The sequence below is a fragment of the Saimiri boliviensis genome, chromosome 17, assembly GCF_048565385.1.
Source record: "Saimiri boliviensis isolate mSaiBol1 chromosome 17, mSaiBol1.pri, whole genome shotgun sequence".
NCBI lineage: Eukaryota > Metazoa > Chordata > Mammalia > Primates > Cebidae > Saimiri > Saimiri boliviensis.
This window is the reverse complement of record NC_133465.1, coordinates 7,801,935-7,829,708: the sequence shown is the minus strand read 5'-3', so window position 1 is coordinate 7,829,708 and position 27,774 is coordinate 7,801,935. Positions and strand designations below refer to the sequence as shown.

At 58.5% G+C, this 27,774-nt stretch overlaps 4 protein-coding genes across 6 annotated transcripts; all 4 read right to left on the bottom strand.

Annotated features, from left to right (window-relative positions):
- Positions 1–93: 93 nt before the first annotated feature.
- SPEM3 (SPEM family member 3) lies at positions 94–4,266 on the bottom strand. Its single transcript, XM_039476584.2, is given in 4 exon segments — positions 94–129; positions 131–3,495; positions 3,615–3,672; positions 4,129–4,266. Coding segments are annotated over 4 exon segments (3,597 nt in total).
- Positions 4,267–5,311: 1,045 nt separating this feature from the next.
- SPEM2 (SPEM family member 2) lies at positions 5,312–7,255 on the bottom strand. The gene is made up of 3 exons (XM_039476583.2): positions 7,046–7,255; positions 6,822–6,879; positions 5,312–6,684 (listed from the first exon to the last, which is right to left on the bottom strand). The coding sequence occupies exons 1-3, from the start codon at positions 7,181–7,183 to the stop codon at positions 5,381–5,383; spliced, it is 1,500 nt and encodes a 499-aa protein (XP_039332517.2). The 5' UTR covers positions 7,184–7,255; the 3' UTR covers positions 5,312–5,380.
- Positions 7,256–9,786: 2,531 nt separating this feature from the next.
- Positions 9,787–11,554, bottom strand: SPEM1 (spermatid maturation 1). Its single transcript, XM_003929172.4, has 3 exons — positions 10,942–11,554; positions 10,785–10,845; positions 9,787–10,592 (listed from the first exon to the last, which is right to left on the bottom strand). Exons 1-3 carry the CDS (start codon positions 11,248–11,250, stop codon positions 9,868–9,870), a joined length of 1,095 nt encoding a protein of 364 aa, XP_003929221.2. The 5' UTR covers positions 11,251–11,554; the 3' UTR covers positions 9,787–9,867.
- A 65-nt stretch (positions 11,555–11,619) lies between these two features.
- Positions 11,620–27,702, bottom strand: NLGN2 (neuroligin 2). 3 transcript variants are annotated; one of them, XM_039476660.2, is made up of 8 exons: positions 26,743–27,701; positions 23,613–24,313; positions 20,096–20,146; positions 17,679–17,828; positions 17,323–17,508; positions 17,026–17,218; positions 15,394–15,990; positions 11,620–14,580 (listed from the first exon to the last, which is right to left on the bottom strand). In XM_039476660.2, the coding sequence occupies exons 2-8, from the start codon at positions 24,067–24,069 to the stop codon at positions 13,707–13,709; spliced, it is 2,508 nt and encodes an 835-aa protein (XP_039332594.1). In that variant the 5' UTR covers positions 24,070–24,313; positions 26,743–27,701; the 3' UTR covers positions 11,620–13,706. The 3 variants fall into 3 exon arrangements, with proteins under 3 accessions (XP_039332594.1, XP_074244233.1, XP_074244232.1); XM_074388132.1 differs by having other exon boundaries at positions 23,613–23,745; positions 26,743–27,696; XM_074388131.1 differs by lacking the exon at positions 20,096–20,146 and having other exon boundaries at positions 26,743–27,702.
- Positions 27,703–27,774: the final 72 nt, after the last annotated feature.

Here is a 27,774-nt window from a genome sequence, read left to right as displayed (position 1 = left end):
GGCTGGGGTGGATGTCCTCAAACAAACACAGCACATTTCTCTCGCCTCTTTATTCCTGATGCACTTTTGTCCCCTCTTTGTCCAAAGTTCTCATCACATTCTGAAATCCCCACTCCTTGGTGGTTTCCCCTGAGTTGCTAGGTGCCTCTTGACGAAGGCGCCTGGGACTCAGAGCTTCACACTTGTCCTTGCCCACGGCCAACTGTCTCTTACGGGCATCAAAAACCACATGTCCTGCCCGGATGCCTGGTCCAGGGTAGTGGGCCTTCCAGTTGATCTGGGGAGGCATAGACATCTGACGATAGTTCTGGTAGCCTGAAGGAACTGTACCCACAGGGCGGTACACCCAGTGCTGGCTGCCTGCCCGCTGGGAGAATGACTGCAGCTCAATGAGTACAGGTACCTCTGAGAAGGTCTGCGGGTCGTTGTAGACCACCTTGGAAGAGCAGGAGTTCCGGTTGAGTTGGACAGGAGCCCAGACGACATGCTGCTGGGTGTCCTCCTTCTGAGCAGCCTTCTCAGGCACAAGTGACTTCATCATGGACAGTGTGGACTTTGGATTCTGAAGTGGGGACAAAAGCTGAGCACAGCCAGAACCTAGGGCAGGGCTTGGGTTCTTGTGGAGGCCAGGATCTGGGATAAAGCATGAGTTCTTGTAGGGGCCGGGTTCCTGGGGAAAGCCTGAAATCTTGGGGTGGCCAGAGTCTTGGGCAAGGGCTAGCTCTTTATGCGGGCCAGGATCTTGATGAATTCCCGGGTACTTGTGGAGATTAGAGTCCTGGTTATGTTCTGAGCTCCTGTAAACTCCAACATCTTGCGGAGGGCTAAATCTTCTTTCACCTTTAGTGGCTTGGGTAAGGCTGGGACTCTTACGGAGGTTGGAATCTTCATCAAGGCCTTGAACTTTGCGGCCACCACTGTCTTGGATAAGGCCTGGACTCTTGTAGTTTCCTGAGTCTTGCGTAAGGCCTGAACACTTTGGGAGGTCAGAGGTTTGGACGAGGCCTGGGCTCTTGTGGAGACAAGATTCCTGGATAAGTCCTGAGCTCTTGTTGACTTCAGAGTCTTGGGCAAAGTATGGACCCTTCCGGGATCCGGAATCTTCTGTAAGGCCTGGGGTACTACCAATTCCTGGATCTTGGACATTGCAGGTATTCTTGTGACCTCCAGGATCTTTAGAAGGGCGTGGGTTCTTTTGGTGGTCAGTTGCTTGGGAGAGATCTTGACTTTTGTAGACTACAGTCTCTTGGTTTGGTTCAAGATTTTTGTAGACTCCAGAGTCTTGCATAAAGCCTGAACTCCTCTGAAGGTCAGAAGTTTGGGTAAATGGTGTTTTCTTGTGTAGGCCAGAGGGTTGGGTGAGACATGAGCTCCTAAGGATACCAACTTCCTGAGTCAGACCTGTGTTCTTTTGGGGGTGGGAATCTTGAGTAATGCCTGAATTCTCATGAAGACCAAAGTCTTGGGAAGGGCTTGGATTCTGGCAGAGATAAGAATCTTGGGAAAGGCCTGGGAATTTGTGGAGGCCTGGATTTTGAGCAAGACCTGGTTTCTTGTGGAGGCCTGGATCTTGGGTAAGGCCTGGGTTTTTGTGGAGGTCTAGGTTTTGGGTAAGGTCCAGATTCCTGGGAACTCTGGAGTCTTTTGTAGGGCATCGGGTCCTTTGAAGGCCAGAATCTTGGGTAAGGCCTAGACTCTCTTGACATTCAGGGCATTGGGGTTGGATCAGGGGTTGGGAACTGGTGGCGAATGGGGAAGGGATGGGGGCTGGGCAAGTGGTGTTAGACTGAGGAGTCTTGGAAGTTGGGAGAACTGTAGGGGTTTGTACTAAGGTGGAGGGCTTCTGATAGTTGGTGGGTTGAGGAGGGACAAAGGATCTGGGAGGAACGAGCGGCAGGGAAAGAGTGCATGGTGAAGGAAGGGTGCACAGTGAGCTCTGGGCAGTGGTTGCAGAATGAAAGCAAGGCTTGGCACATGCAGTATCCTGGGAGTAGACAAGGAATTTGGGGTAGACTGGAGCCTGGGAGTCTGTGTTCTCGGAACTGCAAGGATGAAAGCTGCAGTAAGGGAAAGTCTTGGTCTGGGAGCACTTATCTTTGGCATCGTCTGAGGTCTTCCATTCCATATTCCCCAGCTCCAGGTAGCCCAGTATGGATCCTGCAGGAGGCTCGGCACTGTCCCCACTGCATTGCTTTGTTTGCTCAGATATACCAGAACTCACCAGGTCCTGACCCTCTTGGGGCCTGAAAAGGGTACCCAAGTCTTTTCTGGAATACCCAGGGTCCTTCGGGCTGCACATATGGCAGAAGTTCTGCTTTGCCCTGCGGGCATCATAGACCACATGGCCAGTGGAGAGGCCATGGCTGAAGGCAGGTGGGATAGAGGGTGTAGGAGCTGTGATAGGGGCAGGTGTGGGGGCAGGGACAGGAGCAGGGATGGTAGTGGTAGTCAGGGCCATGACCAGTGCTGGGGCAGAGGCTGGGACAGGGGCTGGTGTAGGAGCTAGGACAGGAGTAGTGGCTGGGGCAAGAGTTCCGGGAGGAGGTGGGTCAGAGGCTGAGACAGGAACCGAGCTTCGGCCTGGATGAGAGTGGCCTGGGCTATATGCCGGAGAATGGGCTGAGGTGTGCTCAAGGGCATGGGCCTGGAGGTGGGCTGGGACAGGCATAGGAACCTGGGCTTGGGAGTGGGCTGGGGCATGGGCTGAGGTGTCCTCAGGGCTGTGGGCCTGGGAGTGTGTATGCTCAGGGATGTGGAGCTGAGAGTGAGTTTGGGCCTGGGCTGAGGTCTGGGCTTGAGTGTGAGCTAGGGCCTGGGTTGGGGTAGGAGCTGGGATGTAAGCTTGGTTGTGGGCCAGAGCCTGAGCTGGGGCAGGGGCCGAGGTGTGGGCTTGGGCCTGGGCGGAGGTGTCCAGGGCCTGGGAGTGGGTGCCCTCAGGGGTGTGGGCCTTGGAGTGTGTCCGGGAATAGGCAGGGGTGTGCACAGAGGTGTGGGCCATGGAATGGGTCTGGGGGTGGGTGGGGGTGTGTACAGGGGTGTGGGCTGGGGAACGGATCTGGGCCTGAGCTGGGGCCTGGGCTGGGACAGAGTCTGGGGTCTTAGTCTTGCTCTCTTGGGGCAAGTGGCGTGGGCCCATGTCCAGCTTGGTCGTCTTTGGGAACTGGGAAGATGTCTCTGGCTTCGAGAGCAAGGACACTTGAGCCTTAGAGGCGGTCGCCTGAGGGGCCTCCCCAGCTCCCATCATCTCCTCCTTGCACAGTCCCCATGGAGACTCCCTGGGAGTCCTGGCACATCCACATTTAGGTGACATCCAGCAACACCTAGAAACCTTCTTATCCTTCGTGTCTGGTATCCAGGAGTCAAAGTGGTTAACATGCCTGAGCAGGAAGCCTGGGCGATGATGGACACGGGAAGAGACTTTCAAGCACAGGTTCTTGGGATCCGCGGAGGAGCAAATACATACGGGATGGCTGTCTATGCCGCTGGGTTGCTTGTCTGCAGGTAGATGTGAGATGGGACAAAGCCCAGGTTCCTTAGGAACTGAGATCCGGGACAGGGATAGGAGAAAGGGGACAGGCCCATATCCCTGGGAACCCATACCAGGGCCCACTCACCTTTGGGAAAAAAGTGATGGAAAAGAATCCGCAAGGAGCTCTTCAGATACTTCCAGAGCTGAGGGAAACAGGAGAGGAGGTGAGTCTGGAAGTAGGGTGAGCCCCTAAGTTCAACTGTGTTTTTTTTTTGAGTTGGAGTTTCACTCTTGTTGCCCGGGCTGGAGTGCAATGGTGCGATCTTGGCTCACCGCAACCTCTGCTTCCTAGGTTCAAGCGATTCTCCTGCCTCAGGCTCCCGAGTAGCTGGGATTGCAGGCATGTGCTAACATGCCTGGCTAATTTTGTATTTTTAGTGGAGATGGGGTTTCTCCATGTTGGCCAGGCTGGTTTCCAACTCCTGACCTCAGGTGATCCGGCCGCCTTGGCCTCCCAAAGTGCTGGGATTACAAGCGTGAGCCACTGCGCCCAGCCCTAAGTCCAACTCTTATCTGGCCACGCCCCGACAGCCCTCCCACCTCAGCCCCTTCAAGACCCCAGGGTTCCCCCAATCCTGCTACCCAGATCCTGTCCTGACCAGAGTCACCACATTGATCCACACGTTGAGCAAGATGAAGCTGCCCAGAAGAAGAAGAATTGAGTCTCCTAAGTCCTGGCACTTTTTGGGGTTGGTGCCAGAGCACACCTGGGCTCTGTGATAGTCTGGCTCACCCATGGCCTGGGGTCCCAGGACTGCCTGGGCCCCCTGACCCTCACATAGTCACTAAGAGCAAGACTCCTGTTGTCGGGGAGGGGGTGGACTGAGTCATAATAAGGCAGGTCAGGGTCACAATGAGGAAGGTTGAGGAAGAGAAGGGCCCAGGGTGGAATTCTCTGATAACCAGGTTTGAGTCACCTGGTGTGGACAGTCAAACGGGGTCTGGAGGCCAATGCACCTCTCCTGTGTCTCCATTGTTCCCTACTGCTGGATGATTCATTCACTCACTCACTCATTCCATCGCTCCTGCAGTTTCTTTTTTTTTTTTTTTTTTTTTTCATTTGAGACAGAGTCTCGCTCTGTCACCGAGGCTAGAGTGCAGTGGTGTGATTTCAACTCACTGCAGCCTCCACCTCCCAGGTTCAAGCAATTCACTGCCTCAGCCTCCTGAGTAGCTGGGATTACAGGCGTGCACCACAACACTCAGCTAATTTTTGTATTTTTAGTAGAGACAGGGTTTCACCATCTTGGCCAGGCTGGTCTCGAACTCCTGGCCTCAGGTGATCCACCCGCCTTGGCCTCCCAAAGTGCTGAGATTACAGGTGAGAGCCACTGCACCCCGGCACTCCTACAATTTCATTTCAGAATCCTGAAACCTCCACCCCTTGAACACCCCAAAGACTGGGAAGACCTCCACCTCAGGGCCCTGGGGCAGGCCTGGCTGGCATCCAGAGCCTCAGCCTGGTCCTGTACCCTGTGCTAAGTGGATCCCAAAGAGCCCCACTCAAGACAGAGTTCAGAATCCAGACCTGATCCTTTCTGGGAACAAGGAGAATAGAGAGCCCGGGTGGTGGCCAGAGATCGGTCATTTGTCGTCTGCTGCTGCAAGATTTACGCAGTGCATGGTGCGGACCACGCAGGCCTGCGGCAGGCGCATAGCCACGAAGCCATGGGGCACCTCACACCAAGAAGGGGACACTGGTTTCTCATTTCAGGAAGCCAAGGGCAGAGACCCAGGCTGGCCGAAGGAGTGGCACTCCCAAGTTACAGACCACCAGAGTGCTTCCTGGACTCTTTTCTCTTTATTCCTCTCTCTCCATGCCCTGCCCCATGCCCCATATTCGCCTGCCGGTCAGTTGAGTTTCCTGGTCCTGTGCAGAGAGGGCCTCGAGGCGAAGGTGGAAGCTGGTGGCAGTGAGCTGGACCTGGCTCTGCTCTTCTGCACCTGCCGCTTCAGCTCCAGGCTGTCGTACACCTGGTAGTCAGCATGGCCCCCTGGATTCCGGCTGAGTGGGACGAACATGGTCGGGGGTGGGGCAGGATCTGCAGCCTGGACTTTGGGCTGCGGCTGGGAGGAATGGGGGAGCCGCGCCGAGCTTGGAGCTGGGTTCCGTTGGTGAGAGGCTGTGTCCAAGATCGTCAGGGAGGCGGAGGCAGTCAGAGGACCCCGCGCAGGCAGAGCCTCAGCCCAGTCGGCTGCCCGGCACCGCACCTCATGGGGGTCCCGGGAGCTGTAGCCTAAGTGTTCTGTGGATGGGTGGGGGCTGCAGCTGGACGGGCCGTGAGCGTGACAAAGCAGGGTCCGCCGGTGGGACTGTGGGGAGTGGTGCTCCCGGTAGCCCCGGGCCTGGGGCCGGGCGTTCCGGGACACCAAGGCAGCAGGGGGCTCAAAGCCCTCCATGCCACGACGCCGCTGATCCCGGGAGTCATACAGCGTCCAGCCCACTGAAGGGTAAGGGCCGTGCCCCACAGGGACCCAACAGGGGTTAGGGGGCAGCCGGCGGGGAGGTGGCGGAGACGAGGCCCACTGCTCAGCCTCCACATTGCCCCACAGTCGGGACTGGGAACCATGGGGCCCGTAGGATTGCAGCCTCAGCTCGGACTTGGCCTCTACACGCCTGGGCATGCGGTGCAGCTCAGGTGACAGGTAGAGAGAGGGCGGTGGCAGACTGGCCAGGATTCCACCCTGGTGGCCCCACAGCCCCACATTGGAGGGCAGGCCCGCTTTCTGATAAAACCCACCCCAGCCCCAGCGTGGGCACTTGGGATGTGGGAAGGACAGGCCGTCCTCCACCTCCAGAGAGGAATCTGGGTCCTCCCGATCAAAGAAGGGCACCCCGTGCAGTTGTGACATCTTTCGGCCTCGATGTGGGTTACCGAAGGCCGAGCGCCTGTGGGGGATTTGTCTGTAGTTCTGCGGCTGCTGCTGGTGGTTGCAGCAGCAACGGTGACAGCGGCGGCATCGGCGGCGGCGGCGGCGACGACCACGAAGACGACTGCTACTGTGAGGGCCGGAGAAGTGGCAGCAGGAGGAAGAGGAAGGCCACGTGGATGGGGCCATCTTCACCTGTACAGGGTCCAGGATGCAGTGGATGTGGATGTCCTGAGCCTTGTTTGGGGGACCACTGAGGGGGCTTTCACTGGCCTGAACTTCATCTGGGGAAGGCAAGAGTCCACGAGATCAGGGCCATTGTCGGAAGAGCTCCAGGTTGGGAACACTGGGGCCTGGGTTTCTAGGGCCGTCGTCAGGGGTGGGGCTGGGGGTCCCCTCCCTCTCCGGCAGCCGCACTTACTTTTCTGAGGAGTCCAGTCAATCAACTTGTCCAAGGCATTCTGGAGTCCATGCCACATCTGGGACAGGGTGGAAGACAGTGAAGGCCAGGATCTCCACCCCCAGCACCACCGCCCCTGCTCCCGCCCCAGTCTAGACCACACGTGCAGGCGGAGGTGCAGGCTGCAGCTGGCTCCCACCCTCGGCCCTCTTCATCCCCAGAGGTGGTCCACAATCATCACTGACCATAGTGGCCACATTGATGCCAATGTTGACAAGAACGACAAGGCCCAGCAGCAGGAGTAAGATGTCCTCAGCAGCCTGGGGGTTTTCTTGGTATTGATTGCGACATCCCAGGGTGTTATCCCATAGCTGGTTTTCCATGGAGGGGGGGTCCTTGGGCCACCTGGGCCACGCCCCCCCACCCCCACCCCCGGCCCCGACCCACACTGCACTCATGCCAATCTCCAGAGATAGCTAAAAGCTGGTAAGGGAGCCAGGTCACAATGAGGCAAGCTAGCGAGTGTCACAATGTGGAGGTGGCAGCTTTTATCCCTTTGCCAGCCCCTTCTACCGCCTTCTCTACCATGGGCTCCTACTTGGTGGAGCCGGTCCCCAGACAACCCAGATCTCAGTCTGTTCCTCGGTCTCCTTGAGGCTTGCTTAACCCCACACCTGCTTCCAGAGCTGAAAATAGGGTAGTTACAGAATGACACAGTCTTCACAGGGGTTGAAGCATACATAAGGTATTTCCTGTTTCATTGTTCTTTTCAGACATTATGGCACCTTACGTAGCCTGTTGGTGTGCCCTGCCCCATGGCTACTTTGGGGCCAGTGGCTAGAGTGACTAGATGGGCAGGTGGATAGTAAGAGTCCCCTCAGGTGTCACCCTACTGTAGCAGTCCCTCCCTACTCTGCCCATTTGCCTGTCATAACTCCTCTAGCTCTCATCTCTGTCCAACTCTTCCTGGCCAGAGACTGCAGCCCTAGGTGTTGCTGGTCCCTGGGCTCAGCGGCCCCTTCGCCACACTGACGTCTTCCTCACTGAGGTTGCTGCCTCTGCCAGGAACTGACCCCAGCCATGGTTTCTCCATCCTAACCCCCTGCACTCCCACCGACCCACCCTCACTAACCTGCCGGGTGCGGTGGCTCACGCCTATAATCCCAAGCAGGTAGATCACCTGAGATCAGGAGTTTGAGACCACCCTGGCCAATACGGCGAAGGCTCTACTAAAAATACAAAAATTAGCTGGGTGTGGTGCCAGGTGCCTGTATTCCCAGCTACTTGGGAGGCTGAGGCAGAAGAATCACTTGAACCTGGGAGCCAGAGGTTGCAGTGAGCCGAGATCATGCCACTCACTGCACTCCAGCCTGGGCCAGAGAGAGACCGTCTCCAAAAAAAAAAAAAAAAAAAAAAAGAAAAAGAAAGAAAGAAAAACCACATGAAATTAACAAAGCACAAAATAGATGTAATTGTTAATATGACAAAAAGTGTTTGACTTCAAACAGGTGCATCACTGGGATATATGAGAGTGGCACCCTGGAGACTGCAAGCCATTTGTTTACACAGTGAACTACTCAGTAGAAATAAAGGCCAGTAAGCATTTCCCATCCAGCCTCCAAACACATAGTAGATGCTCAGTATATATCCTCTGAGTGGACTCAGTTGAAAGTGATCAGTAACATTAGCTGAATGAGAGAAGCAGGGCCATTCGCAAACGGTCTGTCTGCTCACATTCCAGGAATGTGTCTACAGTGGAAGGTGAAGTCCAGCTTCCTCAGCCAGGGCTCGTGCACGTGGCCGCTTGTTCCCAAGTGGTATGTGTGTGTGCATGTATGGGGATCCCAATTGTCTAGGAGAAGGGCAGGGCCTGAACTTCTGTGTTTCTGAGTTTCTGAGTCCACATGGCAAACTGAGGAAGGTGGTAGATTCTGGTGGGCCAGGCTGGTTCTGCAGCAATGGGATGGGGCGTCTGAGGCCATGAACTTGATCCTCAGTGTCTGTGTAGCCATGAGCAAGTCACTTAGCTTCTTTGAGCTTAGTCTCCTCCCAGGTGACGTGGTGGGTTAATCAGAGGAGTGAGGTCACAGAGAGCCGTGATGTTACAGTGAGGTACCCCTTGAGCAGGTCCCCAGTATTTCATCCTCTGCCTCAATCCTGCTCAAGGGCATAATAGGTTCAGGGTGACTGGGGAACTGTGAGGGGCTGGACACCCTCTCAGCCATCCCTCCCTAAATAAACCAGGGCTTACATGGGAACCATGCCTCACCTGTGGCTGCAGCCTAACCTTGGACTCTGGCAGGCACTAGCCTTTTGAGGAGCTAGGGCCATGGAGATGGAGGCCTCTCTTCTAGTGCAGGACAGCCTGGGGACCTGGCATAGAATTTAGGGGCTTCTCTGTGCACTAAAGAAAACAGGGTGTTAAGTGGGCATGGTGGGGCCTGTAGTCCCAGCTACTTAGGAGGCTGAGGCGGGAAGATTGCTTAAGCTTGGGAGGTTGAGGCTCCAGTGAGACATGATTGCACCACTGCACTCCAGCCTGGCGGGCAGAGCAAGACCCTGTCTCAGGGGTGGGGGAAGAAACAGGCTGGGCGAGGCAGCTCACACTTGTAATCCCAGCACTTTCAGAGGTTTAGGCAGGCGGATCACTTGAAGAATTTGAGACCAGCCTGAACAAAGTGGTGAAACCTGGTCTCTATAAAAACCAGTGGCGTGGCCAGGTGTGGTGGCTCACGCCTGTTATCCCAGCACTTTGGGAGGCCAAGGTGAGCGGATCACCCGAGGTCAGGAGTTTAAGACCAGCCTGGTCAACATGGCAAAACCCGGTCTACTAAAATACAAAAAAAAAAAAAAGAAAGAAAGAAGGAAAAACAAGGTAGAGGCAGATGAGAGCCTTGGAACCAAGAAGGGCCTGGGAAAGGCTGAGGACAGGGACAGGCCTATGGCGTGAAAGGCTGATGAGGGTCCTCAGGGCTCAGGGCCCTGTGGCCAGGAACAGCATTCTCTGCACAGCCACACTCCAACACCACCACAGATCACCTCCTCTCTCCTTTTTATTTTCTTCCAGTCACCTCTCAGTCAGGGAACGGTACACCCAATTCTTGCTTGTCGCCTCAGCAGTGCTGGATCCAGAGGGCATTGGGTAGCAGTGGGACAGGGCCTCCACCTCCCGGGTCAGTTCCCGAAGCCGCCGCCTCACGTCCCGGGCATCATACACTATTCGGCCTGAGGAGCGGCGCCGGAAAAATTCAGGGACGACTGCTGGGCCCAGGGTGGGAGGGTGGACAGGCTGGCACTGAGCCGCCTCTGCCTCCAGCACCGCCCCCTCCCCACTGTTCTTGTTGCTAGGAGCCTCAGGGCTGGGAGGTGGGGGGTTCACAGGATACACATAGGCTCTTAGACCCAGCTCGGACCTCATGTCTGTTTTGAGGGGCCTTTCCTCTATGGTAGGCTGGAAGTGGGTGGTCTGGGGAGGGGGCTCCGGGGCATCCTGACTCCAGGGAAGCCAGGTCCCCTGAGTGGGTTGGAAGCCTTCCCAGTCCTCGGGGCCATCCCAGTGGTGGCAGCAGATGGCTGGGTACTGATGGGGCTTCTCATCGTCAGTGTCAGGAGCCCAAGTTACTGGGCGGTGAGTGCAGCGTGCAGGAGAGCCTCGACGGCGACGGCGGCGAGCGGGGGGTGGGGTCACAGTCATCATCACAGGGTCCGTGGTGCACCGAAGATGGACCGCAGGGGAACTCTGCTTCTCCGAGGGCTGGGTCTGCTTTTCCGGTGAGGATGACTTAGGAGCTTCTGTGGATGGAGAGAGGTGAGACTACTGGGGAGGCCAGCTCCGACAGGGACAGAGAGGCAGGGCCCAGGGAGAGCAGCTGCACAGCTCTGCTGTCTGAGAGGGAAGAGCAAGAAGGGAAGGGGCTAATTCAGGGCTGAGGCTAGAGCACCTGGTTTCTGCCCCTCCTATGCCCAGCCCCGAGCCCTGCTCACCTTTCTCACAAACGATATCGTGGAATGCTTGGTGTAAGACCCCACGGAGTCGGCTCCAGAGCTAGATGGGGGAGACATGGTGATCCTACGCAGGCCCTGGCCACCAGGCCCGGCCCCCACATCCCACCGGTTCCTTCCTGCCCGGCCCCACCCTGACCAGGGTCACCATATTGATGCCAATGTTAATGCAGATGATGAGGCCCAGCAGCAACAGGACGGAGTTGCCCAGGTCCTGGCAGCTGTTGCTGTTGCAGTCATGATATGAGGCCCGCTCGGGCCTCGGCCACTCTGCCATAGCCATGGGGTCCCTAGGGCCACCAGGGCCCTTAGGCCCCCAGCCCACTGTGCCCACAGTGTCCACTGGCTGCCTGCCTATCCCTGAGGGTCCTGGGAGTGAGCAGGTCACAATGGGGCCAGGCCACTCCCTTACAGTGTGCCACGGGGCCACCCTGAGTCCTGGGCCCATGGCGGCCCCTCCCGCCTGAGCCCAGGCCTTGGCAGGGGCCACACCTCTCGCCTCACAGGCCTGTGCTGAGCCAGCTGCCTGAACCAACCCACTGGGCCTCTGGCCTGTTTGGCATCTGCCCCCATCAGCCCTTGTCCCTCCTTCTATTGTGGAACGACCCCAGGCTCCAGTCTCAGCACAGACAGTTCATTTGCCAAACAGACCCGTTACCATGGCAACTAGACCCCCTGACCCACTCCCCCTCCCTCTCAGGCCTCAGAGCTGGTCCCTGAAAAGCAGGGCTGGGGGTCAGGACCCCTCCTCCCCTGTCACTTGCCCGGGGCTCGTTTCTTCAGAGACCGCCCTCCCCACAACAGAGGAGCCATAACCAACAGTTAAACTTTTATATTTACAATATTCTCTTCATCTTTTGCCAGGTTTAAAAATGTGTACAGAGCCGCAAAGGGTTGGGGTAGGGACGTGGGATTATCAGGATTGTTCTGGGGAGAGGAGCTGGGCATTGGAGTCCGTGGCTGAATCATGGGGTCCCCCAGCCCCCCTCCCATGCCCCAATTCTGGGGGCAGCTGTCTACAGGGTTCAGGGCCCAGGTCTCTAGCAGTTGGAGGGCATGGCTGTTTGGACAGGAGCTAGACCAGGCAGGGGAAAGGATCAGAAAAGAACTAATTTTCCGTGGATGGAGGTAGGAGGAGAAGGGACGAGTCATAAGGCGAAGGTCTGGGGACTCAAGACCAGGGATTCTGGATTTGGGGGTCAGTGGAAGACAGCACCCCACCCCCACTCAAGTTTGGCACCAACACCCTAGAAAACGCCAGCAGATGAGGATTCTCCCCTCGTCCACTGGCATCCCCTGGTCCCTTCCTGACGTCATTCTTTCCCCAGAGGCTCAAACCCAAGGCCCTCCAAGGCGTCATCTCACACATGTCAGATTCTTCCCGCTCGGGTCTGCCCGAGCTCCGTCCCCACTGCCCCCTCCACCCGTTCCTCAGCACCGCTGACCTCATTCTCCCCAATTTGCCCGATGAGATCTTTCTCCCCACCGCCTCCCCTCGGCCCCTCAAGGCTCCTTTCTTTCAGCCAAGGAGGGGGCGGGGGTCAGAGAAGGAGGGGGGTCAGCTGAGGAGAAGGCGGGTCTGATGCTGAGAGGGGGACAGCTTCAAAGAGGGAGACGGAGATGAAGAGGAACGGGGGACTGAGGCAGGGTGGGGGAGACGCGGCGAGGAGAAGGGGCACAGAGGAGACCCCCCTAACCCGCCACATCCCTCACCCTGTATTCTGCTTGCCTCTAGTTCCTCCTGCCCTGCCGGGAACTGGGAAATGCTTGGCACATTTTGGGGGTCTTTCTGCTCAAATCCACCTACCCGGTTTGGCACAGCTGAGCAGCGCGCTCCGAGGCCTGAGGAAAAGGCTGTTCTTGCCCCCCTGAGGGCTGAGGGCTTTGCTCAGACGTGCATGGCCTCTGTGGGCCGCACATGCCACGCCCCCTCCCCTACCTCTTCATCTCCGAGGGAGGGAGCGGGGCCTCCCTCTGGGTTTTGCACCCTCCTCAGCTCCTGTCCACTAGAGGTCTGTGCTCACTTGCCATGAGAGGAGGGATTGAGGGCTGGGCCTGGGGCCTGGGGGAGGCAGGGAAGGGCTGGGGAGAGAGGAGCCACCTGCATGGGAAACACACATCCACGTGCAAACACGTTTCCACTCAGAAATGCTTCCTGGGCCACGGGAAGAGAAGCTTCCAGGCAGCACCAGGATGCGTGGACTCCTCCCTCCCCCCGGGCAGGAAATCTGTGCCCGTCCTCTGAGGAAGGGGAGGGCCACCCTGGAGAACGTGCTTCCATCTGACTTGTGCCAAAAGGAGGGGCGGGGGGCGGGGGAACATGCTTCACCAGGGTGGGGCACAGGGGAGGCAGGGTCGAGGGGGGCTGTGATTTCCTCGCTGCTTCCCGGGCTCCACCCTCTGTGGTCTGGTGGCCAAGGGTCACTGCATGTGAACATACCACTTCCAGGGTCTCCAGGGGAAGGGAGGGGAGCAGGTGGGAGAAGGCCTGAAGGAACAGGATTCTGGGGTACAAATCCCCACAGAAATTCTTTGAGGGGGCCAACATGTGTCCAGGGCGGCAAAAAAAAAACCTCACCCTGCACATGGGAAAACACACCCCCTTGAGAAAGCACACCTGCACTTGGGAAAATACTTCCACATTGCCACACACCGAAGATGGGTGTCCCAATGGAGGGGAGAAAACGCCCCCCAGTTGTTCAAAGGCCCAGGTCCAGAGAGGAGACTGGGCTTCTCCGCGTGGGAAAGCACACGTCGCAGCGAGGGGTCCCAGGTCCACCTTTGTGCTGCTGGATGGCACGTGACGACTCCCCAGGAGAAAAGCCGGTCGCCGAGTCCTCCTCCCTGCCTTCGGAGGGGCCGGGCCGGGGGGGGCCGGGGAGGAGGGCCTCCCCACGCCGCTCCCTATACCCGAGTGGTGGAGTGGGGGTGGGGTAGCGTGTTGTTGTGGCTGGTAGCGGTGGGGGGAGGCGGGGGGAAGGGCCCAAAGGGATGAAGGGACGGAGGCGGTGGGGGTGGCGGTGGCCCCAGGCCACTGGGCAGCAGGGTCAGGGCCCCTGGGGCCAAGAGAGGCACATCGTCCGGTGCCCGGCGCAGGGCCAGGGTGTAGTCGGGTGGGCAGGCAGGGCGCAGAGCCTCAGCAGGGTCCGCCCCGACGCCACCACCCCGCTTCAGCTGCAGGGACACCAGCTCCTCCTCTGGTGGCAGCTCGCGGCCGGCGGTGGGGAGCAAGGGGCCCCCACCGGGCACGCCAGAGCCAGAGCCGCCAGGTGGGCTAAGCCTCCGGCAGCGCAGCTCCTGTCGCCGGTCCCGCTTGTAGTAGAGGGCAGCAAAGGCCAGGATGTTGAGGAAGAGGAGGGAGGCACCCACGGCCACGGTGACGCTCAGCTCCGTGGAGTAGTCCCTCGAGTCCCCGGGGAAGCGGTCGTAGGCCCTCGGGCCTGGCTCAGGCTCGGGCTCGGGCGGAAGGGTGGCGGGCGGCGGGGGGCGGCGTGTACCCGGGGCACCGGCGGGTGGGCGAGGCGGCCAGCGCGTGGCGTAGGGAGGCAGGCGCGTGGTGGTGGTGAAAAGCTCCGTGTGTAGGTTGTGCAGGTGGGGCACGAGCTCCAGCCAGAAGGCCACCTTGTTGGCGCGGTAGTTGTCACGCACTCGTGGCTTCAAGCCTATGTGCAGATACTGCTTCTCCTTGCTGTTGAATTTGCTCCACACCACCTCCTCAAAGCGATTGGGTTTCGTGTGGATGAACTTGGTATCCTGTGGCACTGGTTGGTTGGGGTCCCTGTGGGCACAGGAGGGCAGGGAAAGGAGGAGTGAGGGCAAGGCTCTGAAGAAGGGTGGGTGGTAGTGGGCAGGGAGGCAGATAGACGGGGGGGGGGCGGGGAGTGGGGAGCAGGAAAGCCAGAGAAAAAGTCACCAAGGCAGAGAGACACAGATGGATATGAAGAGACAGAAAAACGGCAAGAGACAAAGTCAGAGAGACAAATAGGGATGGAGACGGACTGCCAAAGACAGCCAGAAATGCGGGCAGAGGGGCAGGGGCAGACGGAGATAGCCAGGGAGAAGCAGAAGCTGAGACTAAACGAGACGGAGACAGAGTCAAAGACACGAGAGGGACAGCCAGAGACAGAGAGATAGCCAGGCTGAAATCAGCCGGCAGCCAGAAACAGCAAAGAGGAAACACCAAAAAGAGCAGAGGGAAGGGGACAGCTGTCCGTGGATTTCCAGAGACGGAAATAAAGAAACAGACAGAGACAAACTTTGCACACACTCAGACGCACACCTGAGCAGCCAGCCAGAGATGCTGAGCCCTAGGGGGGTTGGGCGGTGGGGGAGGGTCAGGCAAAGAGGGAGGGAGGGATGGACACCAAGCTGCTGAGTGGGCCCCCCACTCCCCAGAAAGGATAGGGGTCCCTCTGCCTGATGCTGCTGAATCTCCCACACTCAACTCAATGCCTGACACAGAGGTGTCTAGGTTAGTTTCACTCGAGCAAGAGGGCAGCCCAGAGTGCCTTAACAAAGGGATGGCAGCCATATGAAGGAGGCAGGGCCCCGCCCACCCCACCTGGCCCTGCCCAGCCCCTCTGACCCTCACCCAGTCTTGGCGAAGTTGGTCCAGTAGGTCATGACCACAGCACTGAGCATGACGTCATTCTTGGAAAAGTTACAGGGGAAGAGATCGGTGGCACCCACCATGGGCACACCAAAGACATAGGGCAGTTCGTCCCCATGTGCTGCATCTGCCCACTCAGGCCGACCCTCCGCCTGGCAGTGGTGGTAGAAGGTGTAAAAGTAGACAGGAGACTGGTAGTCAGCGTGCAGCTTGGCGGTGGCCACAGCTGGTGCCACCCATTGGTGGTCGGTGAAGAGCGCCAGCAGGGTCTTGCGGCGCATCTCGCCATTGTCCCGGTCAGCCCAGTCTGTGTACATGAACTTGATGGTCTCCCGAAGCACATCCTTGCCCTCCGGGTAGCCATACAGGTTGTCCACAAAGTTGGACACAGTGAAGTCGAAGGCGCTGGCAGACACACCGTCCTCGCTCTCTGCAGAGTCCTCCACGAACTTGAGACCCTCTCCCTGGTTGACGCCGATGAGCATGTCGTAGTTGAGGAATTCTCCCTGCTGCATGAGGATCTCAGGGTCATCGGGGACCACGTCGCCGTCCACCACGGGCCCAAAGGCGATGTGGTAGCTGGGGAGAAGGGGTCAGGGTCTCACCACCTGCTCAATGGCCTCCTTGCAGCCTGTGGCCTGCTAAGCCCACACAAAGATGCTTCCCTCCACCTGCAAGACCCTTTTTCCCAACTTGAAATCCTCCAGTGTGTCCTTTGAGGGGTCTGGCCTCTCCCGAAGTCTTCCCAAAGCACTTCACGGCACCCTGTGCTCACCTGCTCTTCTGGGCACCTCCACTAAAGGAAGGCTTGCAAGAGAAGGCCACTTAATGGGGGCCTGAAGCCCATTTCTCCTTTTTTTTCTTTTTGTTTGTTTGTTTTTTCATTTGTTTGCGACGGGGTCTCACTCTGTCGCCAGGCTGGAGTGCAGTGGTGTGATCTCAGCTCACTGCAACCTCCACCTCCCAGGTTCAAGCAATTCTCCTGCCTCAGCCTACCAAGCAGCTGGGACGACAGGGGCACACCACCACACCCAGCTAATTTATTGTATTGTATTTTATTTTTTACTACTTAAGGTGTTCTAATCACCCAGCTAATTTTTTGTATTGAGATGGAGTCTCACTCTGTCGCCCAGGATGGAGTGCAAAGGTGAGATCTCGGCTCACTGCAACCTCCTCCTCCTGGGTTCAAGCAATTCTCCTGTCTCAGCCTCCTGAGTAGCTGGGGTTACAGGCGCACACTGCCACGGCCGGCTAGTTTTTTGTATTTTTAGTAGAGACGGGGTTTCACCCTGTTCCCCAGGCTCGTCTTGAACTCCTGACCTCAGGTGATCCACCCGCCTTGGCCTCCCAAAGTGGTGAGATTACAGGTGTGAGCCACCGCGCCCGGCCTAGTAGAGACGGGGTTTCATCATGTTGGCCAAGATGGCCTCAACCTCTTCACCTCGCGATCCACCCGCCTCAGCCTCCCAAAGTGCTGGGATTACAGGCGTGAGCCATGGTGCCCGGCCCATTTCTCCTTGCCAAATGGGATGCCCACGGGCACCGGTCACCTCAGCCTCCTTGGAACCAGCAAGTAGAGTGAAGGCCTGGACCCAGCCCTCTCCCACCCCATACCGGGCGGGCTGCACGTCCTGGTCCACCAGTTCCCGGGAGGGCTTCCGACGCAGACACTCCACAGCTTCGGCGCTGTCCTCTCGGTCACAGCCCACTTTGGCTGCCAGCAGCCGCGTGTATTTGAGCGGCTGGTAGTTGACGGACCAGCTGGAAATGGCAGTGCCACTCTGGGCGATGGCCTTCTGGAACAGCCCTGGTGGGACAGGCAGACCTCAGGCCAGGCTGTGAGTACCAGCCTGAAGAAAGGGGAGCTGGCAGGGTCGGGAAGGGTGGGGCAGGCTGGGACACTGCTGGTACCTTCTGAATGGTGGGAGAGGATCAAAAGGTTGACGCAGGAGGCCCCTGCCCCGGACCCAAAGATGGTGATGCGCTCGGGGTCGCCCCCAAAATGGGCGATGTTTTCACTGAGCCAGCGCAGGGCCTGGATCTGGTCCAGGAGCCCATAGTTGCCTTTTGCTGCCTGGTCCCCGGTGCTGAGAAAACCTGGGTGTGGAAGAAGAAGAGGGCTCCCTGGATATGTCACAGCGCTCCGGCCCCCTTCCTGGGCAGCTCAGTCCAGCCCAGAAGCTATTCTACTGGATGTGGAGAAACCCTGCCCAAGAGGCCCACCTCCCAGACTCTCCCCATCCCCAGAGTTGGCTGCCCACCCTCACCGAGCACCCCAAGACGGTAGTTGAGCGTGGCTACAATGACGTTGCCATAGGCAGCCAGGACTGAGCCATCGAACATGTTTCCGGTGCCCTCCATGTAGGACCCGCCGTGGAGAAACAGCATCACGGGCTTCTTCCCAGGGTCACGGATATCTGTGTGGGGAGGGGGTGGGCAGGTGGGCCAGGGGGTCAGGGACAAGGACACAGTCAGACTGGAAGCAGCACTGCCCAGCTCCCAAGCCTGCTGAGGACTGGCCCGGAGCTCAGGAGACACGTCACTCCCATCCCTGGGGGGCAAGACCGGATTCCCCTCCTCCCTCCCCAGCTAGCCCTGGCAGACGGTTCCTCCCGACCCTATGCCAGCCTGCCCCACGGCACTCCTCTAATGCAGACCTTCCAAGAAACCCCACAGAGGCTGGGGGTGGGAAGTGGCCCTCCTTAGGACATCTGCTGGATCCAAGGAACCCCGAGCACCGCCCCCCAACACATCTCCTTCCTGTCCCTGAGAAGAGCAAACTCCCGAGGCTAGAATTTGGCGCTGGAGCTGCTGGGAGGGTCCTGGCGTCTCCTCCAACTTAGCCCTTGGGCCTCTGCTCCACATGGTACCCTGGTCTGTGGGTGAGGGGTGCCAGGCCTAGGGTCCCTGGTCTGTGGGTGACGGGGTACCAGGCCTAGGGTCCCTGGTCTGTGGATGAGGGGTGCCAGGCCTAGGGTCCCTGGTCTGTGGGTGATGGGGTGCCAGGTCTAGGGTCCCTGGTCTGTGGGTGATGGGGTGCCAGGCCTAGGGTCCCTGGGGCTTGGTCTCCTCCCCGCCCTAATTCCTTTCTAGGTCACCTCCCTAGTCACCATGGCAACCCCCAGCCTAATTACTGTGGCAGGAGGAGGAAGAGCCTGCTTAATGAAGCCAGGGTGCAGCTCTCTAGTCTTGGACATCCCCAAACTGGCCTGAGCCCTGGGTTCTGCACTGGGACTCTTTCCCGCCATGCCCCCAGAGGAGCCCCTGATCAATGCCACGTGTTGAGGCTCTTGAATCACTCCAGATTGGACTGAAGGGTGACTAATTCCAGAGGAGGTGGGAGTCTGAGAGTGCTTGCCAGGGTCCCCGAGGCGACAGTACCCTCCCCTGTAGCTCCCCACGATTCAGCCACAGTGCTAGGGCTGGGGTCACCCCTGGCCACAGGCCCTCCTCTTTCTTGACACCAGCTCTCCCTGCTACCAGGACACTCAGCAAACCAAAGCCAGGCCTGGGCCTCCACAGCTGGTCCCCAGTGCCTCTGCCCACCTCCCTTATCCTGCTAGAAATGTCCCTCCTGCCAGAAGGTCAGCCTGCAGGTCACTAAGATATTCCCCTGGGCCTCACAGATGGCTTCCTGCTTCCCATCTCTTAAGACCCCCTCTGCAGCCCCCATGCTTCTGACTGCTTCCAGCAGAGCGCCCAGTAGGCAGCACCCTTTCTACGCCCTCCCCAAATCCTGTCCTGTCCTCTCCTCGCCTTTGTTCCTGAACCTCAAGTGACCTGCCAGCACTTTTAGGCTGGAATCTCCTTCCCCGCCAAGGCCGTGTCCTAAGTGCCCTCAGTTTTCCCATCCTCCCCCCACCCCTCTCCCAGTGCGGGGGGAGGAGGGGTCAGAAAGGGAAGGAGCAGGAAGAGGGGCTGGGGCAACAAGAATTCAAAACCCACAACAAAAACAGGATCAAGAAAGAAGAAAGAAAGAAAAAAACAACAACCAAAAAGCAAGAAGCTCTCGGGGCAGATTCAACAAGAAAAGAAAAAACAAAAAGATCCATTTTGGAAAAAAAGAAAAAAAGAAAAAAAATTCTTTGCATTTTTTTTTTTTTTTTTTTCAAAATTTTGTGGTGAAACTTCAAGATATTGGGCCCTGTTTTCAAAAATTTTCAGATTCTTTCATTCACTTCCAATGTTTGCGTTTTCTGTGTCTGACAGGGTTTTGGAAATTGCGACAGGCTTCTGATGTTCAGTGGTGTCATCAATTTGCCAACTTTGAATTTTTTTTTTTGAGCTGTTGTTTTGCTTCAATTTCAAATAGTTTTTCTTTCAAATGTTACATTTCACAAGTTTCAAAACCGTCCAGATTTCTTTCAAATTCAATACATTTTATCCAATTCTTTTGATTTTTTTTTCTGACATTCCAATTGCCTTTCATTTTTCAGCTGATTTTCACCATGGTTCACTTTATCTGGCAGGTTTTCTAGTGGGTCCAACATTGTTCAAATTTTGTTTGAAGTTTTCATAATTCTTTTTTCCAATTATTAAAAATTTTTCTTTTCTTTTCTTTTTCATTTTAGTTGGGGAGAACGACTGAGGGGCCTTGGGGGCTGTGGGGACATTTAGTGAGGGTCAGGGCCATGAACGTTCTCTGATAAGCAACCACATGCAGCAGCGGGATTTTTAAATCTACCTGTGTCTGGCGGATTGAGCGTCGCCTCGTCACGTTTTTTTGTGAGCGGACCTAAGACCGGGAACACAAAACAGAGAAAAAAGGACAATTTTGTGGGGAAAGATGGGGGTCGGGGGGAGGTGGCGGATGGGGAGGGGAGGAGAGAAAGCAGAAAAGGGGAGGGTGGGGGAGGCAGAAAAAATAAGCCAAAAAAGCAAAATTTTGTTTGCAAGAAAAAGAAACCAAGAAAAGAGAAAAACGTTTCTACAACCCAATTTTGTTCCCCTCCCCGGAAAAAGTCATGCCCCAAAGAAAAGGCTGGTTTTGGGGGGGTGGGGTGCCTGAGTGGGCTGAGGCCTGTCTTAAGACATATCGACTTGGCTGGAAAGGTTTTGGCTTGTCGATGTGTTTGCTAATTGCTGGAAATGAAACAGTGTTAGAGGTGGGGTGGGAGGGGAGGGGAAGCCCACCCAGAGCCCCTGGGAGACCAAGGCCAGCCTGCCACCCAGGCCACCTCTCAGAAGGCCCCCTTCAGGGCCAGCGAAGCACCTGCCTGCCGCCCCCACAAGGCTGTAGGGAGGAGAGAGTGCAGCAGAAAGGACTCTGCTTCCCTCTGGACCACTCTGCAGGGTAGCAGGCGGGATGGGTTGGGAGCAGCCTGCCCTGCAGCTCAGTCCCAGAAGCCTTCTGCTCTCCACTGGGGGGCTATGGGAAGGTCAGCCGGGGCTGCCCGCCCGCTACCCAGCCTCACCACCAGCACTTCTCATCTATCCGCTCTCACAGGCCTGGCTTCTCACCCCAGCTCCCCAGTGTGGGCAAAGCAGGGAAGGGGGTCATCAGGTCTTGCCCTCCACTCCAGCTCAACCCTCCGCGCTCCCCCCAACCTCGTCCCTTACCCAGGCTTCCTCTCCTCCCCCCAAAATGGTGAATTTCCCACCTGAGTCACCACCCCCCCCTCCCCTGCCCCTGCTCCACTGCCAAGAAGCCCCCTTTCCCCAACAGCTGAGGGGGTAGTTCAGTCCACAAACAGGGAAGGAGAAACACAGTGCCCTGAGCCAGGCTGACACAGGTGCCAGCAGGTACCAGGAGCACGAGGTTCGCCCAGTGTGAAGAAAAGGCCCAGACACTGGCTCCAGGCTTATTCCAGATTACAGGATTGGTCAGGGCAGAGCTGCAGCCCCAGGGCCTGGGGGTTCCCCAGGCTGATTGGTTTTTTTCCTCAACGGCAAGGGGACTAGCACCAGGAAGGATAGGTCAAGGCCAAGGCAAGCTCTGGAAGGTGTCTCCTAAGTGGCAGTGATGGCCGCATGGAGACCCACTGGGAACAGCACCTCTTCTTTGTGAGAGGATGGGGTGGGGACAAAGTCAGTAGGGCACGCGTGTGCATGAGACTATGAGGTGTGTGTGTGTGTGTGTGTGTGTGTGTGTGTGTGTGCGTGCGCGCACGCGCGCGCTGAGTCAACCTCTTCCTCCCAGAGCTGGTGTGAAGATTCAGTGAGATCACCTGAATGTGTCAGGCCCCAAGCAGGTCTGCAATAAGCAGTGGTTAAAAATATAGAAGGTATGGGCAAGGGTGGTGTGGGGGTAGGGCTGGACAATTTCGTGGTGGTGTTGCGGTGGACAGTCCATTGGTGGCGAGTGCTGGGTGAATGTTTCACGTGAGGGGTGACAAGACAGCACCCATAAGGGGACCGTGGGATGTGCACAGCCTGTGAGTGAGGAGGGCTGCGATGGGCCATCTGCCTAGAGGTACTGAGGTGAAGGGCTCACGTGCTGGGACGGCAGAGGAGTGTGGAGGGCAAGGCTCTCCTGTGCGGGGTGTTGTACTCGGGGGAACATGTGGCATGTTCTGGGATAAATGGCTTATGGGGAACCAGGGGGCTTCAAAATCAGATGGGATTAGAGTAGATGATGCTGTGTGAGCTGTGTGTAAGGGTTTGGGAGGTGTGGTTTACATGAAGAGGGGTATGGCTTGGATGGCGTTTATAGGGTGAATGGTCCATTTGGGAGGTTTTGGGATGGACATGGGTGGGTTGGAGTACATAAGTGTTGGGGTGCCTGAGGTGTTCTGGGATTGTCAGGGGGGATTTGGGGTACAGGGGGGCATGGTGTTGGAGTACTTGTTAGGTGAGTAGGGTGCAAGGTTGCCGGATGTGTTCTCACCACCTGAGGTGCGGTGCAGATGATCTCCCGGTAGGAGAGGGGGGAATAATGACTGGGGAGTGTTGGGGGTGTCGGGACTGTGTGAGGAGACTGCTGAGCACACAGGCGCAGGGTTACTGGGGTATAAGGTATATATTTGGATGTTCTTAGGGCACATGGTCTATATCCAGGGATGCTGGGGAGCACAGGTGTGTGTAGGTGACGGGGTATGCAATTTCAGATCCATGGTGGGGGCGTGTGTGATGTGAAGGTATTGGGTATTGTGATTGTGGGGTGCTGGAGCCCATGATCAGTGTATAGGTCAGTTGGGTGATGATTTAAGTGTCGAGTAGTTGGGATTTGCAGTCTGCTGCGGGACTTGGACGCATGCTGTGGAGGTGCTGGGTGTGGACGGGTACATTAGGGGCTCCTGGGTACCAGGCCTATGTGTAAGGGTGCTGGAAACACCGCCTGTGGGAAGTGTGGGGGCTGCGGATGGCCTCTATGCAGGTGCTATCATGCTTTGGTGAGATGGGTGTCAGAAGAGCCATGGGGGGGCTGTTTGTGAGGCTGGTCTGCTGCGATGGCTGGAATCCACCTACTGCACCCTGTTCAGACTCTGGAAGGTGTTCTGATTAGTCTTGGTGTGCTGAGGATGGAGGGTGACCTGTCCAGGAGTATGCCAGAGGCTATGAGCAGTCCTGTAGTGAACAAGAGTTCATTAAGAACAGAAGTTCAAGAGCCCCAGGGAAGATAGGTGGGCCATGCTGAGTGGAGGGGCCCTCGGCCAGAGCTTCCCTGATCCTTTAGGGAAATACAGAGGTCAGGGGAGAAGACAAGGGCATTGGTACCACTGTCAATACACTCGGCCCAGGCAAGGGGCTCTGGACATGATGTGATAGGTGGAAGGCAGCCCTCACTGGCCAGGGGGAGAGGGAGAGCCTGCGTTGTCCTTGAGGTGGAGATGCAGCTAACCTGGGTATTCTGCCAGGAACAAGCCCAGGTCTGGCCAGGGAGGTGGGGCAAGGGAGTGGGTGTCTGAGCAGGGGATGATCGCCGGATTCCCACTCCGTGACCAGGCTGAGATTAGCTGGCAGACTGTGCCTACTTGGAGAGAGCCAGTGAGCCTAGACCAGTGCCTGCTATTCCTGCCATGGCTCCCTATGGGCACAAAGAACTTCTGGGACAGCTGTCTGTGGGATGTGTGCCTGGGACTGCCTGGGGGCACCCTTGAAATCCTTGGGTGGGTCTGTAGAGGCTGCAGGGGCACTCCGTCCCTCACTGCCCCCACAAAGGCCCATTTCTGAGCCGGAGAGCGGTGTCAGTGCCCGAGGACTTGCATGTGCGTTTGTGGGCTGTGTCCACGGGGTGCCCGGCTTCGTGCCCCCGCCCTTACCGTCCTCGGTGGGCACGTAGAGGTTGAGGTACAGGCAGTCCTCGCTCTGGTTCTGCACGTAGGTGGCGGCCGCCTCCAAGTTGTCGGTGAACCACACAGGCAGCATGATGGCGGGCAGCGCCCCGTGCAGATTCTGCGGGCAGGCGGGCGGCAGGGTGGTGGCGTTGCGCACGCCGGGCCACGAGGCGGGCGCCTCAGGCGGCTGGAAGCGGCGGGCGCCCAGGGGCGGCGTGGCGTAGGGCACGCCCAAGAACTGCACGACGGGGCCCAGGATCTCGTTGTTGAGCTCGCGCCGCACGCCGCGCACTCGCCCGTAGGCCGTGTTCACCACCGGGAAGCGCTCCTCCCCGAGGCTGCCGAGGCCCAGGCCCGGGCCGCCCTGGGCGCCGCCGCCGGGCCCCCCTCCCCCCCGTTGAGCCCCCGCCAGCCCCACCAGACACAGCGCCAGGAGCCACATGCTGATCGGGGGACCCCCCCTCCCTCCCCGGGACCCCCCCCCTCGGAGAGAGAGAGAAGGGGGGGGAGAGGGAGGGAGGCCCCCCTCGCCCCAGGAGGGAGGAGGGGGTGGGGGAAAGAAGGGAGGAGGGGGGTGGGGAGGGACCTGGGTTAGACTGGACAGAGAAGGGGCCTGTTCCTCTCCATGGAGGGGGCACGGGGTGGGGAAGGGGAAGGAGGTGGGAGAAGGTGAAGGCAGGCCCGACCTGCGGGAGATGGAGCGAGAGGGACAGGGCGGCAGGATACAGACAGACGGACAGACAGAAAAATACAGAGGAGAGGAGGAAGAGGGGAAGGGAAATTGGATGGGGCAGACAGAAAGGAACGGGGAAACAGAAGAGACAAGTGGTTAGTGACTTGGAATTCAGACCAAGCTGCCCCCTTCTTCCACCCACAGGCCCCCTGGCACCTCCCCACTCCCACCCAGCAGCCCTTCTCCCCTCAGCAGGAGCCCAGGCTGGGGGTGGGGGCCAGATGTGGTTAAAGTCCACGACCCAGCCTGAGAAGAGCAGGCTCAGCTCCCCGGACCCCGCGTGCCCTCTTCCAGCTGAGGTTTCCCTCCCAGGCAGCCTCTCCTCAGGGACTCGGGAGTCCCAGTTCCCACCTCCTTGAGAGGGAACAAAGTAGACAAGGAAGAGGAAATAAAAATACCAAGTCATTAATTAGCAGGAAGTGGCAGGTTTGTTTACACCTGTTAATTACTTCTGAGCTGTAATTTCACGGCGCCGAACCCCCTCCCCAGGCAAGACTCAGGCATTTTCTTGGGACTGCACAAACCCAGCACCTTATCCCCTCTTCAGCACACCATTCCCTAAGGATATGTGCTGCCCGGGACCCCTATCTCTCCAGGCTCTCTCCATGTCTTCCCTCAGAAGTTGGGGTGCCTTGAGGCTGGGATTAGAGTAGGGAGGGGACGCTGGAGGGGCAAATCCAGGTACAGATTCGTGATCCTGCCGCCGGTTGCCGGGTGACGGGATGCTGCCCCGCAATGTTACCTCGGCAACAACGGGCTGCAGCTTTAACCCTGGAGGGGGGGGGTCTGGAGGAAGATGGAAAGGGGCTGGCTTGGTTTGGGGGTCCACTCAGGGCATGAGGGGAAGGGCAGAGGCATGAGTCAAGATGCAAGAGTTCCCCCCAACCTTAGCATAAAGGAAGAAGTTTATATGTTGAGAGGAGGGGCAGATTGGGGGCACCAAGAACCCTAAAAGCCCTGCCTCTTGCCCCCTGTTGGCCAGTCAGAGCCTAGCCTTAGTGACCAGGCTTCTGGGTGGGGAGAGGGGTGGGGAGGTGGGCTTGAGACGTCACAGGAGCCTACTATTCCCCTCCAGCAATCTCAAGCAGCCTTGAACCCCACCGCCTCTTCATCTTTGCAGGTCATGGTGACCCATGTCCTGGGGGCAACTCTTAGCTTTCTTCTCTTCCCATCCCATCCCATCCATTCACCCACCCTTCCCCTTGCTGCCCCCGCCGCCCCCCCCCCCAGGTTGCTGCTCTGATGCTTGGGTGCTCAGGGCAGCAGGGGCCAGGCAAGGGAAAAGATCAGACCAGAGGGGCAGGCACCCAGGTCATTTTGGCAAGCCCCCCCTGCACCCCCCCACCAGCCGCCAGAGCTGTTTGCTGACGCGGAGTTTTCCGAGCCAGGCGCCAGCCAACGGGTGGCTCTCTGCAGGTGTCAATTTATTCCAGAGATGAGGACACAGGAATCCTTACCACACACACCCAGCCATGCCCCCTGCCTTTCAGGCGCTCTAAGGCTCCTGTTCCCCCATCACCTGGAGGTGGCTCAGGCTGATTCCCCCAGGATCTCCTTCTGCTGTGCCGGACTGGGCTCAGCTACCATGGCCTTGCTGCCCCCTCCCCCCTCCCCACAACAAGATCTGTCTCAGTCACCCTCTCCTCCTGAGGGTACTCTAGGCCCCTGGCCTCCTCCCGCCAGCCAGCTCCGCTCCCTCCTTCCCTCCCACTGGAGGCCCCCCCATCTCTCTCCTCTCCGTAGTGCTCCCTGGGAACATCTTTCCTGGGCCTCTTCCAGCTTGCTCCAGCTCTTGCCTTCAGTCTCTCGCCCTCGGTCTTTTTACATCTTTCTCTTCTGTATCTCTCTCCTTGGTGTTTCTCATTTCTTTCTCTCTCTCTCCTCCAAATACCTTCCCAAATTCCCCCCTCAAACCTTCTCTCTCTCTCTCCTCTTTCCCCATCTCTGTCTCCCCCATTTTATCTCCCCATCTCTGTCTGCCACATCTTGCTCCCTCCTCCTTCTCCCCATCCCTCTGCCTTCTCTCTCCATTCCTGCCCAGGCCTGACTCCCCCAGCCGGGGAGAGTTGAGGGACGGGGGCTCAGGCCGCAGGCCCCCGCTTCCTGCAGTGGTGAAAATGGCTTGGCCGGGAAGGGGAGAAGGAGGGGGAGGGGGAGATGGGAACACACGGGGTCTGTGGGCCCATTCAAAGGATCATTCATGGACTGGAGAGAGGCAGAGACAAAGAGACCAAGACGCAGAGACACGGCGAGAGCATCCCTAGGCGGAGACACGCAGACAGAGCAGGCTGGGGGAAACCAGGCGCAGGGAGGGAGATGGGGAGAGGGAGACCCCAGTGGACCGCCACACAGCCCCCTCCACCGGCCCGGCTTAGGTCCTACCTGGCTCAGCCCTGGGGCCGTGATGCCTCCATCCAGGGCTCCGAGTTGGGGGCGAACGGCCTTCGGGAGGGGGCGGCGGCCTCTGAGCCCCCGCGGCCCCGCAGGCCCAGCCCCCGCCCGCAGCGCCTCACCCGGCGGGGGAGGGGGATCGCCCCAGCCCCGGGGGGCGGGGCCGGGATCCAGTCGATCCCCGGGAAAAGGAGAGCTAGGGGATGGGATCTAGGGGAGCCCGAGAATAGGGAACCCCGCAGTAGGGACGATACAGCAAAGAGGGGGCAACGGGACAGGACTAGATTGAGGGTCCACTGGTTCCGTGGGCCGGCTTCGAGGGACCAGAAGGCGGTCCAAGCGGAGGATCCTAAGGCTCGGGTGCTGGAGGAGGAGTACACGGCAATCCCCAGGGGCCCGGGGCCCGGGAGCGCAGGATCCGCGGTGCAGGGGCAGGGATCTAGCCGGAATCCTCGGGGAGGGGGAGGGATCTAGTCGATCCCGAGGGCGGGCAGGAGGGGGAGGTCCGGGGAGTCAGAGGAGGGCGGGAGCCGAGTCCAGAGCCCCGGGGCGGGGGTCAGCGCGGCTCCTAGGAGGGAAGGCGGAGGTGAGGGGAGGCTTCGAGGGACGCTCAGCAGCCGGGAGGCCCGGACTCCCGGCTCCGCGCGCCAGGGCCCGCCCGCCCCGCGTCCATCCCAGCCCGAGAGTGATGATCCGCCGGCGGAGCAGCCGCAGCAGCCCCGCGCGTCACCGCGCGGCCGCCTCCCCCGCCCCCTGCCGAGAGAGCGGCGCACACCCCCCGCTCGCACCCGCCTGCCCGCCCGCCCTCCGGAGAGTGGGGGGATTGGAGATGGTGGGAGGAGGCGGGAGTGGACAGACGGACAGATGGACGTAGCGGGCCAGGGCAGGGTGGAGACACCCCCCTCCCCCGATCTTCCACCCTCTGGGCTCTCGCGGTCTAGGGAGGGGAGAAAATCTGACCCATAGGGGGCGGGGCATCATGCAAAGAGGGCGGAGCCTTCAGACATGGGGAGGAGCCATTCG

Bases quoted from the DNA above. Each gene is read 5' to 3' on its own strand.
- NLGN2 (XM_039476660.2), bottom strand. From the start codon at position 24,069: ATGTGGCTCCTGGCGCTGTGTCTGGTGGGGCTGGCGGGGGCTCAACGG. The intron at 17,509-17,678 runs GTGAGGGTGGGC...TTCCACACCCAG, and splicing joins CTACCGTCTTGGGGTGCTCG to GTTTTCTCAGCACCGGGGAC. The intron at 17,219-17,322 runs GTACCAGCAGTG...CTGTCCCACCAG, and splicing joins CCTCTCCCACCATTCAGAAG to GGCTGTTCCAGAAGGCCATC.
- SPEM1 (XM_003929172.4), bottom strand. From the start codon at position 11,250: ATGGGCCCAGGACTCAGGGTGGCCCCGTGGCACACTGTAAGGGAGTGG. The intron at 10,846-10,941 runs GTCAGGGTGGGG...TCCCCCATCTAG, and splicing joins GCATCAATATGGTGACCCTG to CTCTGGAGCCGACTCCGTGG. The intron at 10,593-10,784 runs GTGAGCAGGGCT...CTCCATCCACAG, and splicing joins CGATATCGTTTGTGAGAAAG to AAGCTCCTAAGTCATCCTCA.
- SPEM2 (XM_039476583.2), bottom strand. From the start codon at position 7,183: ATGGAAAACCAGCTATGGGATAACACCCTGGGATGTCGCAATCAATAC. The intron at 6,880-7,045 runs GTCAGTGATGAT...ACCCTGTCCCAG, and splicing joins GCATCAATGTGGCCACTATG to ATGTGGCATGGACTCCAGAA. The intron at 6,685-6,821 runs GTAAGTGCGGCT...TGCCTTCCCCAG, and splicing joins TGACTGGACTCCTCAGAAAA to ATGAAGTTCAGGCCAGTGAA.